Here is a 13,788-nt window from a genome sequence, read left to right as displayed (position 1 = left end):
TGTGTTGGGAGTTCTCTGTGCTCACCGAGCACATCTTCATCTCAGTCTCTAGACCCAGCCTGAGGCTTGGTACACCCAGTGCTCGCAGACGTCGGACATTAGTGGATGACTGACAGGTGGGGGAGGGGCTTGGGATCCCCTCCACGTCCTCTAATATACCTTTGGAGGGGAGAAGCAGCCCCCTCTGACCTGGCTCCAGGCTGCCTGCTGTGCACTGCAGCCAGACCAAGGAAAGTCCAGGGGAACAACCAGACTAAGAATCATCAGTGTGTGGGGCTGGCCCCAGAGCTTAGCGGTTAAGTGCGCGCGCTCCGCTACTGGTGGCCTGGGTTCCGATCCCCGGCGCACACCGCCTCCCCGCTTGTCAGGCCATGCTGAGGCGGCATCCCACTTACAGCACCTAGCAGGATGTGCAACTATGACACACAGCTATCTACTGGGGCTTTGGGGAGAAAAGGGGGAAAAAAAATTAAAAAGGAGGATTGGCAATAGATGTTAGCTCAGGGCTGATCTTCCTCACACACACAAAAAGAATCATCAGTGTCAGAGGAGCAGTTGCTATAGACTCCTGCGTCAGGGCCTGCTCCTGGCTGCCCTGCCAGACCCACTCTGTTTCCCTGAAACCCTGCTAGTGTAACCAGGGGTGGAAGAGTTGGGTGGACTGAACAACTTCCACGGCCCCTCACAGCTCTGCTACTCAGGGACCTGTGAGAGGGCCCCCAGCCTGACCGTCCCCAAGGCCCACGGCCTCCGCAGCTCCAGCCAGACAGCCCACGCAGGAAGGCCAGACACAAGGGACGAGACACTGCTACACTGGGAGCAGGTGGCCCTCTCACCTGTTTCCGGGTACAGGCCTGGGACTGGAGTGAAGGGAAATGTCTAAGGGACACACGGCAGCCTGCGCTTACCAAGCAACACTATAGGAAAGGCGCCGGCTATGGCTGGAGCCAGAGGCCCAGGCCAGGCCCTGCCCTTGTCCTGTGACTGAAGACGAATCTCAGCTGCAGTCTGGACACCCAGCTCTGAGGCTGGCAAATCCTACTCCACAGCCCAGCTCAGGGGTCACTCTCAGCTTCACCCCCAACCCTCCCCAGGCGGGCTGGATTTGTCTTATCCACCTGCTTAGCCAGGACCTTTCAAAGAGCCAGCCCGGGGTAGGCCACCCAGCTCTGGAGTGAGGGCCTTGTGTCAGGACACCTGTGAAAGCACCTGCAAGCAGGCGTGCTTTGACTGCGCCCACTGCCAGGACCTCCAGCAGACAGCTGACCAAAAGCCACGAGCCCTCCTTGGGCTGGCCAGATGCCTGTTAGCTCAGTCACATTCCTGTCCTTGTCCTGCCCTCCATCAGAGGGGCCAACCCCCCCGCCACTACATTTCCTGGGCTCACTTGCCAATGGGCTCCTGGTTCATTTGGCCCGTGGAAGACCCTGCGGGTAGATCAGACGACAGGCAGGGAAGCCAGCACTCTCCTCCCCGACTCTTGCCTCGGGTGCCATTGCTGCTGGTATCTCTGCCACTCCTCGCTATAAGGTCCTGCCAGGCAGCCCTCCTCACAACCGTCCCAGCTTGGAGCTCTGGCAACACCTCCTCCTCCCTAGAGGCAGTAGTGGCTTCCTGCTGCTGCCAATCTCAGGGTTGCCAAAGCTGCTTCTTTGCCCTTTCAGCAACATCAGCATCTTTGCACCTCACTCTCCATGTCAGGTCCCCACTGGATGGCGGCCGTTTCCCTGACTCGACCCCGACACACCTCTCCTCTTCGCCATCACACTCCGCATTACCACTGCCCAAATCATGCTATCTTTATTCCCCAGCCAGACCACAGACAGACCACACACCAAGGACAGGTATTGGAGGCAGTTTCTTTATACAGAGGTCATCAACACTATGGATCCATCAGCATGCTGCTGTGGTTCACAATGGCCCGTCTCACCGCTTCTGGGGCAGAAGTCTGGGTGGGGAGGTCACTGCAGGGGAGAAACACTACACAGGCCTGGGGACTGCCGAGCACACCAGCTGGGAGCCCCTGGAGGGCAGACACAGACACACGGACACTAAATAACCAAGAGCACTACAGACAACGACAGGAAGGAGACGTAGAGCTGGAATTAACCATTGGCAGCCACTGACAACCAATACTCTCTTCTCCCAGTGTCTTTTGAGGGGCAGGACAGCAGGTGGGAGGAGCCCTGGGCCCAGAGCCAAGAACCCCAGCTGTGCCACTACAGAGCTACGTGACTTCATGTACTCACAGAGTGTCTCACTTTCTGCATCTGTAAACTGGGGACAATAAACTGTACTTCACGAAGTCGTCATGAGGATGGAGACTGAAACAGGAACATACATCAAAGTACTCAACACAGAGCCTGGCACACAGAGGTGTTCAATAAATAACTGTCAAGAAAATCTTAGCTCAGAGAGAACCTTCTTCAGAAGGCCAAGATGTGAGAAAGCTTCCCTAGAAATTCTCTATCAGGGGATCAGGACCCTTGAGCACTCCTTGGAGCCTGCAGCCACTGGAGCAGCCAGGGCCCCAGAATACACCGTGCCAGGGCAGTGGAGGGGGGCAGGGAGCTGGACCCCCAGGGAGGCCCCTGCGGAAGCCGGGCAGACACCGGAGGAGTTAGGGTTTGTGCCAAAATGGTCCTGCACGTAACACAGGCCGGAGGCAGGCTGGTAAGGAGGCAGGCTGGGCATGTGCCCAGGAGCACTGGCTGGCCAGGAGGCTAGTTTCTGGCCACTGGCGTGCTGCATCTGGGCGACAGGGTAGCTGGAGGTCAGGTGAGGGTGGCCGCTCTGCGTGGGGTAGGAGCCGGGCACAGGGTTCAGCCTGGAATGGAACAGGAGAGAAAATGGTCATTCAGCTAGTAATGCTAAGGCACAGCACCCCAGCTGTTGTTTCACATGAGAAAAGCTTGTGGGTCACTGTACTGCTTTATGTTACAACATGCTTTGGACATTTTATGGAACTAGCTGTTAAGTACCAAGGAGGGAGAAAGGTTAATTTCAGTCGAACAGAAATCAGATGCCCAGAGACGGCAGGGCCCACCCCAGGTCCTGCAGCAAGCCAATGGGATGTACACCACCTGAGATGTAACCTACTCACAGTAGCTTGCAAAGAGCGGGGAGCAGTGGGGACCAGGTCACAGTAGTCACTGTGTTTGTGGTTGGCTCAGCAATTCCACCCAATGAGAATGGACCCATCTCTGTGGGTGGGAGGGCGGGGGGGCTCTAATGGGGTAGCGCAGGGCTTGGGCCCAGGGCGTGTCCACTGTCAGACTTTCTACCTGTGACTTCAGGAATGAAGACTCACAGCTCCAACATGGCAGGAACCAACATGACAGACATGGGGAGCTGCCTGCGCTGAGGTTAAAGATCTCAGCACAGACACACGTGACTGGGATCATGAATGGAGACACATTCTAAGGGTTTTATCCTCTGAACTTTTGTGCAAAGTTTCAACTACAGAGAATGAATGCCAATATCACTGATGTTTATTTTAGGTGATTGGACTGACCCTGTATACGTTTCAATTAAAACTTGACCTTACGAATCAGCTGCTTAAGTACAGATATAGGACACTTTAATAGCACTTCAGAGATTTTTAAAAATGTAGAGGTTTTGGCTTACCCAGAAGCTTGACAGGAGCCTCCAGGGGAGCAAAGCTGTCCAGACAGCCTGTCAACTACCAAAACAAACGTGTGTTGTAATGCTGCCTGTGGCCCTTTATCAGGCCATTTGAAACATCATGTTCTGTTCTCGGTGCCTTCAGCAGGCCAGGATAATGAAGGGTCAAACATCATGCCACATGAGGAACACGGAAGGAACTGAAAGGGTCACCATCTCCCCCACCCAGATCTGCACGTCACGGTGAAGCAGGATTAGACCTGGCACCAAGTGTCCCAGTTATAGAGAGGCGACTACATTCAGCATGAAAGAACGTTCTCGTCAGAGGCTGCCTGGGAGAGTGAGCCCCCAGGCACCAGAGGGTGTGAGTTAAGGCCGGCTGCCCACCATCAGCTGTTTTAGAAGGGGTTCCTTCACAGAGTGGGAGTTTGTATCTGAGGACCCCTTGAGTCCTCTCTAGAGTCTATGAGAACACCAGACACGATACACCTAATTCTAAATTAAACAGTCTCCCACATATGTAGACCCCAGGAAACACCTGCCCAAAGCAAAAGGGGTGAGTTTGCATTTCCATTTTCCCAGGATATGCCTCCCTGCCTTTGAGAAATGGTCAAAGGGCCCTGAGCTGGTGAAGGCTGGGAGCGTTCGCTTCCTGAAATAAGCTACAAGGAGCAGCTTCCAATTCAACCAAAATCCTGCATCCAGGCCAGCATGGAGGGCAAAATCTACTCCACAGCTGGTTGAAGGCAGAAAACGGCCACCGACCTCACAGTGAGTCCTTTCTATTGGAGGGACTGTTGAAGAAAACAAACCTCCTATGCTGTGAAGTCTCAGCATGGACAAAACCCAGTGAAGGACACAAGAGGCCAGCAGCGTGGAAGGGTGGAAAGGAGTGAGCAGGACCCGGAACAGGAGCCTCTAGTACCAGACTGGGCTCTCCTGCTCTGTGTTACCTGGAGAAAGACTCTTGTCCTCTTCGGGCCTCCTCTCTAAAAGGAAGGAGTGGGCCGGCCCTGTGGCTTAGCGGTTAAGTGCGCGCGCTCCGCTGCTGGTGGCCCGGGTTCGGACCCCGGGCACGCACCGACGCACCGCTTCTCTGGCCATGCTAAGGCCGCGTCCCACATACAGCAACTAGAAGGATGTGCAACTATGACATATAACTAACTACTGGGGCTTTGGGGGAAAAAAAATAAATAAAATTAAAAAAAAAAAAGTTTATAAAAAAAAAATAAATAAAATAAAATAAAATAAAAGGAAGGAGTGAGGCTACAGGAACTCCAGAGGCTTGACTACACTTTCCATTGAGAGTTAATGAGCCTGGACTGGAAAACAGTAAAACTCCCCTTCTCTTGCTGGATGGCCAAGAAAACCCTACCTCTCGGGTCCCAGGCTGCGCCAGCTCCTAAGCCACCTAGTCAGCTGTGTGGACGGTCTGTGCTTCTTACCAGTGCTACAGGCCAGAGTCCAGCCCAACCTGCACAGAGTGCTCGTCAGTGCTGAGGGCTGGTAAGGACACTATACTGGGCCACGCTCGCCCAGTCTGCCACAAGTCACTCAAATGACGCACAGGTGCTTCAAATGCCCTCCCTTGCCCATTTCTGCTCAGTCCCTACTTCAGATGCAGCTGGCAGAATCTACAGTGCTCGGAAGACATCTGCACAGATTTTCTGGGCCCAGGGCTGCCGAGACCCTATTCCTTTCCCCCACGACACTGACCCAGCCACACCCTTTACAGGCCCTGGAATTGCTTTAAGAATAAGATTTAAAAGTTCTGGAACTTACTTCCGGCTGTGGGCTGCCCTTCTTTCAGCTGAAGAGCCTGAGACGTACTTGAACATCGAAATCCTCCTCATCAGGCTGAAGGGGAACTTCTGGTCGAGCTTCAGTGCTACTCGCTCTGAGAGGTCGATGGAATAGCAGTATGTGAGGCCATCTGAGGTTGGCATGTTAAGTGAAACTGGAGGCAGCTCAAGGGAGGAGGGCTGAACACTCCCCGTAGAAGAATACGGGTTCCCACATTCATTCCACAGGGGCATTGGTGCTTATTCCACCATAAACTCTGACCGAAGTTCCAAGCTCAGGGGAAACCAAGAGTTGAATTTCTATCCCCTGTACCTCAGGGGGAACATGACCCAGCAACAGGGAGTGGCAGATAGGTGCTAACACCTCACCTTCCCCTATGCCAACCCACCCTATCTCTTGAGCACTCTAATCCCTGCCAGCACAGTCAGAAGCCAACACACACCTCAGTCCTTGCAGCAGGATGAGGCAGGAGGCTATCCCAATACCCTCTCGGGAGGACTGACATCTTGTACTTTTGTCCCAAATACAAGGCACCTTGCCTCAATGTGACCAAATGAGCTTCATGAGGGCCTCTTTGGTAGCCCTTCCCTCACACTGTCACCACTCCCAGTGATGTGATAGCACTCTGGTCATCTGACCTGTGTCAGCCCACCACTGCCTAGGAAGCCACAAAGATTCAGCCTGCCTGCATCCATCCATCCATCCATCCATCCATGCATCCATCTATCCATCCTTCCAACAAATCTTTATTGAACATCTAGTATATACCAGAAACCAAGGAATAAGTAACAAGTGCTACACAAGGAATCAGTAATTGGGGTAGAATAAGTGGAAGACCATGCTGGAGATGCTAACCTAGTCTAGGGAGATTGGAGAAGGCTTTCTCTAAGGAAGTGATGTGTATACTGAACCCTAACTTGTGAGTAGCAATAGCTAGAAGAAGGGGGGTGGTGGAAAGAAGGCTGTAGGCAAGCACCAAGAGAAAGCTAATCCTCGAGGCAGTGTTCCCTACTGGCATGTCACTGGCATTTCGAGCAATTCTTTGCTGGGCTAGACTGTTTCGCTCATTGCAAGACATTTAGCATCCCTGGCTACCAGCCACTAAATGGCAGTAGCACCTCGTTAGTCATGTGATAACCAAGGATGCCCCTGCATCTTTCTAAATTCTTTCAGGGAGGGCAGTATATTTCCAAATATTGCTTCCAGGTGATAACCAATGCTATAAGGAAGTCAAACATTGTTACGGCTGATGACTTCAGAATGATGTCAAGAATTTGTTCTGCTTCTCACTCTGATCAAGTCATAATTCTAGACTAGTCCTCCCACCATAAATAACTATGATATTTTATGAATACTGGACAACAAACACTGCCAGACTATGATTCCTAAGTAAAGGGAAACAAACGAAGTGAGCCTCAAGATCAAGCTGGGTTTCTGCCTGGAGGCACTTTCCTAACTGCAGCATGGGAAGGGGCATCTTTTGCTGAGCTGGAGAGACAGAGTTCAGAGAAGAAAAAGTGCCTGGGATTTACAGGTCAGAGTAATGGAGAGGAGGCAGCTGCTCAGAGAAGGAGCTCCATAAATGTGCACAGGGGTTCCCTGAGACTTGAGCTGAATACTAACATGCACATACATAGGCTGAGACTCCTCAAGCCAGGCAAAGAACAGCTACTAAGGAAATAACAACTATTAGGGAGCTGCAAGCTTAACAACTCCTGGAACTCACATAGGGTAGGGACATGCTCACATCCTAACCGGACAGAGTAAAGAGACCTCACTGAACACCCAGGGCATTCAGAAGAGACTTCCAAAAAGGCAATGCCTCAACAAGTAAATTAACTGCCTATCACCCAAAAAAATCAATACTCTTTAAAGGAAAACAAAAAAAATTCAGCCCTCACTAACATAGCATTTAAAATTCTAGCATAAAAAAAAATTACAAGACAAATGAAGAAGCAAGAAAATGGGGTCTATAATCAGGAGGAAAACAGTCATGAGAAATAGATCCAGAGATGATGGTATTAACAGACAAGTAATTTAAAACAGCTATTGTAAATGTGTAAGTATGTGTGTTTAAAGGAAAACACAAACATAATGAAGGAACACCTAAAGAATCTCAATACAGAAATGAAACCTAAAAAAGAACCAAATGGAACCTCCTGAGCTGAAATATCAATGAGAAATAAAGAACTGAATGGATTTAACAGCAGATGAGGCAGTGCAGAAAAAAAGATCATTGAACTTGAAGGCAGTGTGATAGAAACTATACAAACTGAAATACAAAGAAGAAAAAAGATAAAAAATAAAAAAATAGAGCCCCAGTGACCCACTGAACAATATCAAGTAGTCTAACGTATGTGTAATTGCCATCCTAAAAGGAGAAGAGAAAAAATAGAAAAAACACTCGAAGAAATAATAACAATAATTTTTTTGAGATTTGATAAAAACTCTGAACTCATAGATCCAAGATCAACGAACTCCAAGCAAGGTAAACACAAAGAAAACCAGCCCAAGGCACATGATAATTAAATATCTGAAAACCAACCATAAAGAAAAAATAGTGAAAGGGGCCAGAGAAAAACTATAAATTATAACGGGAAACAATAAAAATGATTACTGACTTCTCATTACAAATACAAACCACAAGTAATGCAATGACATCTTTAAAAGTGAAAGGAGATCAGAGAAGGCTAGCATTCTCTATTTACTGAAATAAACGCATTTTCAGAGAACCAAAAGCTGAGAGAATTTGACACCAGCATGCCCACTGTACAAAAAATGCTAAAGAAAGTTCTTCAGTCTATAGGAAAACGTTACCAGATGGAAATGTGGATCTACACAAAAAAATGAGAACGAGAAATGGTAAACATGTGGACAAATGTTGTCTTTTAATTAAGATATATGTAATCGACTGCTTAAGACAAAAGTAATAGCAATGTATTATGAGGTTTAAAATATACGTGGAAGTGGGACCAGCCCCGTGGCTTAGCAGTTAAGTGCACGCACTCCACTACTGGCGGCCCAGGTTCGGGTCCTGGGTGCACACCGATGCACTGCTTCTCCGGCCATGCTGAGGCGGCGTCCCACATACAGCAGCTAGAAGGATGTGCAACTATGACATACAACTATCTACTGGGGCTTTGGGGAGAAAAAGGAAAACAAAAAAAGGAGGAGGATTGGCATTAGATTTTAGCTCAGGGCTGGTCTTCCTCAGCAAAAAGAGGAGGATTAGCACAGATGTTAGCTCAGGGCTGATCTTCCTCACGAAAAAAATAAATAAATAAAAATAAAATAAAATATATGTGGAAGTACAGTGTATGACAACAATAACACAAAGGACAGAAAGAAAAATAGAAATGCAATGCTATAAGATTCTTACATTATATACAAAGTTGTATATTATGTGAAAGAAGTCTGTGATAAACTAAAAATGCATATTATAAAGTCTAGAGCAACCACTAAAAGATAAAACAAAGAGGAATAGTTAATAAGCAAACAGAGAAGATAAAATGAAATACTAAAAAAATATGCAACTGAAGGCAGGGAAAGAGAAAAAAGGAACAAAGAACATTTGGGACAAAGAAAAAACAAACAGGAAGGTGGAAGACTTAACCTCAACCATATCAACAATTATACACTAAATGTAAAGGGCCTAAATATGCCATTTACAAGGCAGAGGTTGCCAGAGTGAAGAACCAACAATATGCTATCTACCAGCCACATGCTTTAAAAATAATACACAAACGTGTTAAAAATATAAGAATGGAAAAATATATACTCTTTAAATCCTAATTTTAAGAAAGCTGGAATAACTATTAATATCAGACAATGAAGACTTTAGGGCAAACACTATTACCAGAGATTAAAAGGGGCAATTTCATAATGATAAAGGGTGACTTCATTAAGATGACATAACAATCCTATATGTGTATGCATCCAAAAATAGAACTTCAAAATACTTGAAGCAAAACCTGACAATTGAAAGGAAAAAATAGACAAATCCACAATTTTAGCTGGAGATTTCGGCAGTCCTCTCCGTAATTGACCACAAGTTACAAGGATATAGAAGGCTTGCATAACATCAATACTTTGACCTAACCGACATACATTGAACACTACACCCACCAATTGCAGAATGCACATTCTTTTCAAGTACACACAGAACATCCACCAAGACATACCAAACGCTGGGCCAGAAACAACTTAAAAGGACTGCAGTCTTACAAAGAATATTCTTTGCTTAGATGAAATGAAATTAGAAATCAATAACAAAAAGAAAGACTTAGAAATTAAGCAACTTATATATAAATACCCTTGGATCAAAGAAGAAATCCCAAGGAAAATTAGAAAATACTTTTAACTGAGTGACAATGAAAACACAACATATCAGGGGCCGGCCCTGTGGCGTAGTGGTTAAGTGCACATGCTCTGCTGCTGGCGGCCCAGGTTCGGATCCCGGGCACGCAATGACGCACTGCTTGTCAGGCCATGCTGTGGCAGCGTCCCACATAAAGTGGAAGAAGATCGGCACGGATGTTAGCTCAGGGCCAGTCTTCCTCAGCAAAAAGAAGAGGATTGGCATGGATGTTAGCTCAGGGCTGATCTTCCTCACAAAAAAAAAAAAAAGAAAGAAAGAAAAGAAAACAACATATCAACATTTGTGGAATGCAGCTCAAGTAGTACTTATCGAGGAGTTTATAGCTTTAAATTTCCATATTAGAAAAAAAGGTTTAAAATCAATGAAATGAAAATTTAAAAATAAGAGCTACGTTATCAATGTGTATTTATACAGGGCCTACTCTAATGGCTGACAGAATCACAAATTGAAAGCAATTTTAGGAATGCACCTTGTCCAACCCTCAATACTATCAATTCTGATGTTTAAAAATGTAATCTACTTTGTATTTTAGAATTTTTTCTGCCCTAATTGCCAGAATATTTATACAAGGGATATAAGGCTTATCTTAAGTTTTAACCACCCATATGGTAAAAGCCTATCTTAAAAAAAAAATTTTTTTCTGAGAAAAAGACTAAACCAAACAAAAACAAACAAACATGTTTCCTATTCCTTTCATGGAACATCTCCAGCTCATGAGTATTTCAGATTCTTCCAATGAAAACTCCTATCATAATTAGTCAAATATAAGTTTACAACTCAGTTTACAATGAAAAAAATCAAATCAAAATATTTCACTAACTGGCAGTGCTAAGCTGGCATGAGGAAACAGAAATATTGATAATTTCTAGATGAGGAAATTCTGGCCTAGAGAAGGGAAATGACCTGCCCAAGGCCACATGGTTTTCAAAGCTGAAGCCAGAACCCAGATCACGTCCATCTGAGCCCACAGCTCTATGTACTTGACTCCCCAGACCCTCCAACTTGGTTGGCGTGTTATCGTTCTACAATTCCCTCCTAGGAAAGATACATGTTAGCCCAATTCCAAGTCCACAGACATTACTGAGGAAAGAGGTTTGGGGAATGAGCCAGGAGGCACACAGCAGGAGCCATGGTACCAGCATTGAGGGCACGACCATGCCAAACACCAGGGCCCTCCTCATCCGAGAGCGAACAGAGTTGACTCCCAGCATGGCGAAAGCCACTGGAGTGAAACCTCTGGCATCCTCCACCTCCCCCAGCTTCGACAGTGATGACACAGCTTCAAACGACAGGAAGATGATAGCAGAGAAGATGGCGAAGATCACGGTGAAGAAGCAGTGGCGGACGGTGCCCACGGTTCTCTCGAAATTGCCAGCAAAGCGCCAGATGATGACAGCACCGCAGAGCAGGGAGACTGGATTCTCATAGACAAAGATGTAGGTCACCAGCCTGTAAACTGCAGAGGGAGCTGGGTTAGAGGCCTGAGGGTGGGCTGCTCTAAGGAAGGAAAGCCAGGTTACAACCCACGGGAATGGGGAGTAGCTGGCTCTCACAGCCAGTGGAAATCAGCCAGGAGCCATGACAAGTAGTGGGAGGCAACAATGAAGGACCCAAAACTCAAAGTAGAGGTGTGAATATCTAATTCTTGCTCTTTCCCAGACCTGGAGCAAGTCTTATCAGTGACTGGCTTCCATGTGGGGGAAAAAATAATACTTTTTAGCACAGGATGGTCTTTGAATTTGTAATGTGCTTTATAACTCTTTTTTAGGTTTTAATACTGACCTATCTCACCAGACAGTCTGAGGGTTAATTAATTGGAACGGCTTCAGGGTGGAGTGAGTAGGTGCCACTTAATACTCTTTGTGCCAGTCTCCTCAGCTGTAAGCCTGACCTCTCCTTCCATAGTGGCTGTTCAGAGGAAGAAAAAAGGGACCATGAATTATTTTGCACCTATAAAGATTATAAAACTATCACTAATAATACAGATATAGAACTCAGAAGTTTTCCTTGAAAGTGCTTATCCAATTTTACATGTAGAGCAATGCTTTATGTGCAAGAAGACAGCAGAGAATCTCACTTTCATTTTTCCAAAAGCAGTCATCTCTTATGTACTTTTACATTCCCGCAGGCCAAAACACTAAACTGAAGGAGGGGACCAGTGAAGTGCAGAAATATTGGACCTGGGAACCCACAAGTGTGGAGTGGCATCTTGGCTCTATCACGTCCAGGCTGGCTGAGCTCAGTCAAGTCATCGGCCTGTCTGGCTTCAGTTTCCGCACTGTAAAGTAACGGGATTACACCTGAGGCCTTCAAAGGTCTATGTGTCTGACGCTCACATGCCCATGAACCCCACACTCAGAGAAGCTGTGAAGCAAAGAACAACAAGGGAGCTCAGTTTAGGCTGCCATTTGCACCTGTCTATGCATATGGGGGGGGGGCAGTTTTAGATTTGATCAGGGAGGCAGGCTGTGAACCATATACTCAGGCCACCTCTGTAAGCCTTCATTATCTGAAGAGTACTTCACCACTTGTTGAAGTAAAGTGGAAAACTGAAATTCCAAGTATAAATGTGAAAATTCTAAAAGCAACTCTACATAATTTAGGGATTACATAACCCAAGGCTCCAGTTCCAAAACATCACACAATAAAAAGGAAAACCTGGGTTCCTGTCAAACTGTATGACTTAATAGCTCTGAGATTCTCCAAATTAAGCCTCAGTTTCATCTAAACAATGGGCAATAACAAAGCCTACCTCATGGGATCATCGTGAGAATTGAATGAGATTAAACCATGTGAGTGTGCCTTGCAAAACAGCAAGAGCTATACAAATTTCCACTTTTCTTCCCCAGAAAACAGGGAAGAAACAGAGACTAGTCTTTTATGAGCGGATGTTTATACTTAATTGGTCTGCAAAATTTCTCTCCCTGAGGAAACAAACACCTCTCCCAAAGGCACACGATAACCCCTCCCACCATGAGCTGGGAATCGGAGTCAGGATTAAGATACAAACGAAAGAAGCAGAAGAAACTCTAAACCCAAGACGCTTATAGGGGCGGCTACAGGTAAAGCTCGTGTCTTAATGAAAGCAAGAGAAAATTTTTCCCGTGGGGGTTAAGCCCTAAAGCAGACGTGGGTGCGTATGCGACAAGGCAACGGAAGGAAAGGAAAACTCCCCGGAGAGCAAGCATGCGTGAACGAAACCGGTTTGCCAGCGACCGGATGTGGGGGCCTTGACCAGCCCGGTGGCGACAGGGAAGGGAACAAATTTGAGTAGGGAAGGATTAAGGTGATGACCAAGATGGGGCTCCGCAGAGACAAAGACTTGGAAGATGGGGCTGGTCCTCCGGGGAGGGAGAAGGAGGGACGGAGCGGCTGGAAGCGAGGCCTGATGGCGCGGGGAGCCCGGGCCGGCGAGGTCCGAGGACAGGCTGGCTCCGGGCCCGGCCCCGCCCCCGCTCACCTTGCCAGTCGCGCAGGGCCTCGGAGCGCAGCGAGAGGCCCGAGGGCGCCAGGGGCGGCTGCAGCAGGAACAGGCGGGGCCCGGACACCAGCAGCGACAGCAGCGCCGTGAAGAAGGTGGCCGACGGCACCTCGGGACACAGGGCCCAGCTCCGACACCCGGGCTCCGAGACCGCCATGGCCGCCATCGCTCCCACGCCGGCTCCCGCGGCCGCTGGGCACCGGCCGGCCCTCGGCTCCTTCCGCCTCCCTGCGCCTGTCTCCCCTGGCAACAGCGGAGGCGGCGGCCGGAAGCCCCGCCCCCTCGAGGCCCCGCCCCGCGCCGAGCTGTCCAACCCGGTCGCGCTGACCAGCCTCCCCCGCGCGCAGGCAGCCAAGTATCCGGCCAGCGCCCCCTGGCCGCACTTCTTTGGGACATAGCTGGAATCCGGTGTGGGGTCCACTCCAGGGGCTCGGGTTTGGGCTTCATCTTCTCCACTCTCGATACCTAGTGATCAGTGTGGCTTGCGGTTTACAGAGCCCTT

The 13,788-nt window shown here is 48.1% G+C and overlaps 1 protein-coding gene across 1 annotated transcript; it reads right to left on the bottom strand.

Annotated features, from left to right (window-relative positions):
- Positions 1–1,849: 1,849 nt before the first annotated feature.
- RHBDD2 (rhomboid domain containing 2) lies at positions 1,850–13,474 on the bottom strand. The gene is made up of 4 exons (XM_058569019.1): positions 13,266–13,474; positions 10,854–11,261; positions 5,407–5,557; positions 1,850–2,827 (listed from the first exon to the last, which is right to left on the bottom strand). The coding sequence occupies exons 1-4, from the start codon at positions 13,450–13,452 to the stop codon at positions 2,470–2,472; spliced, it is 1,104 nt and encodes a 367-aa protein (XP_058425002.1). The 5' UTR covers positions 13,453–13,474; the 3' UTR covers positions 1,850–2,469.
- Between the last annotated feature and the right edge of the window lie 314 nt (positions 13,475–13,788).

Source organism: Diceros bicornis, chromosome 26 (assembly GCF_020826845.1).
Source record: "Diceros bicornis minor isolate mBicDic1 chromosome 26, mDicBic1.mat.cur, whole genome shotgun sequence".
Classification (NCBI taxonomy): Eukaryota; Metazoa; Chordata; class Mammalia; order Perissodactyla; family Rhinocerotidae; genus Diceros; species Diceros bicornis.
This window is presented reverse-complemented; position numbering and strand designations above follow the sequence as displayed.

Coding starts and splice junctions, on each gene's coding strand:
- RHBDD2 (XM_058569019.1), bottom strand. CDS start 13,452: ATGGCGGCCATGGCGGTCTCGGAGCCCGGGTGTCGGAGCTGGGCCCTG. Junction 11,262..13,265: donor GGCCCTGCGCGACTGGCAAG/GTGAGCGGGGGC, acceptor CTCCCTCTGCAG/TTTACAGGCTGGTGACCTAC. Junction 2,828..5,406: donor AGGGCAGCCCACAGCCGGAA/GTAAGTTCCAGA, acceptor GTTCCATTCCAG/GCTGAACCCTGTGCCCGGCT.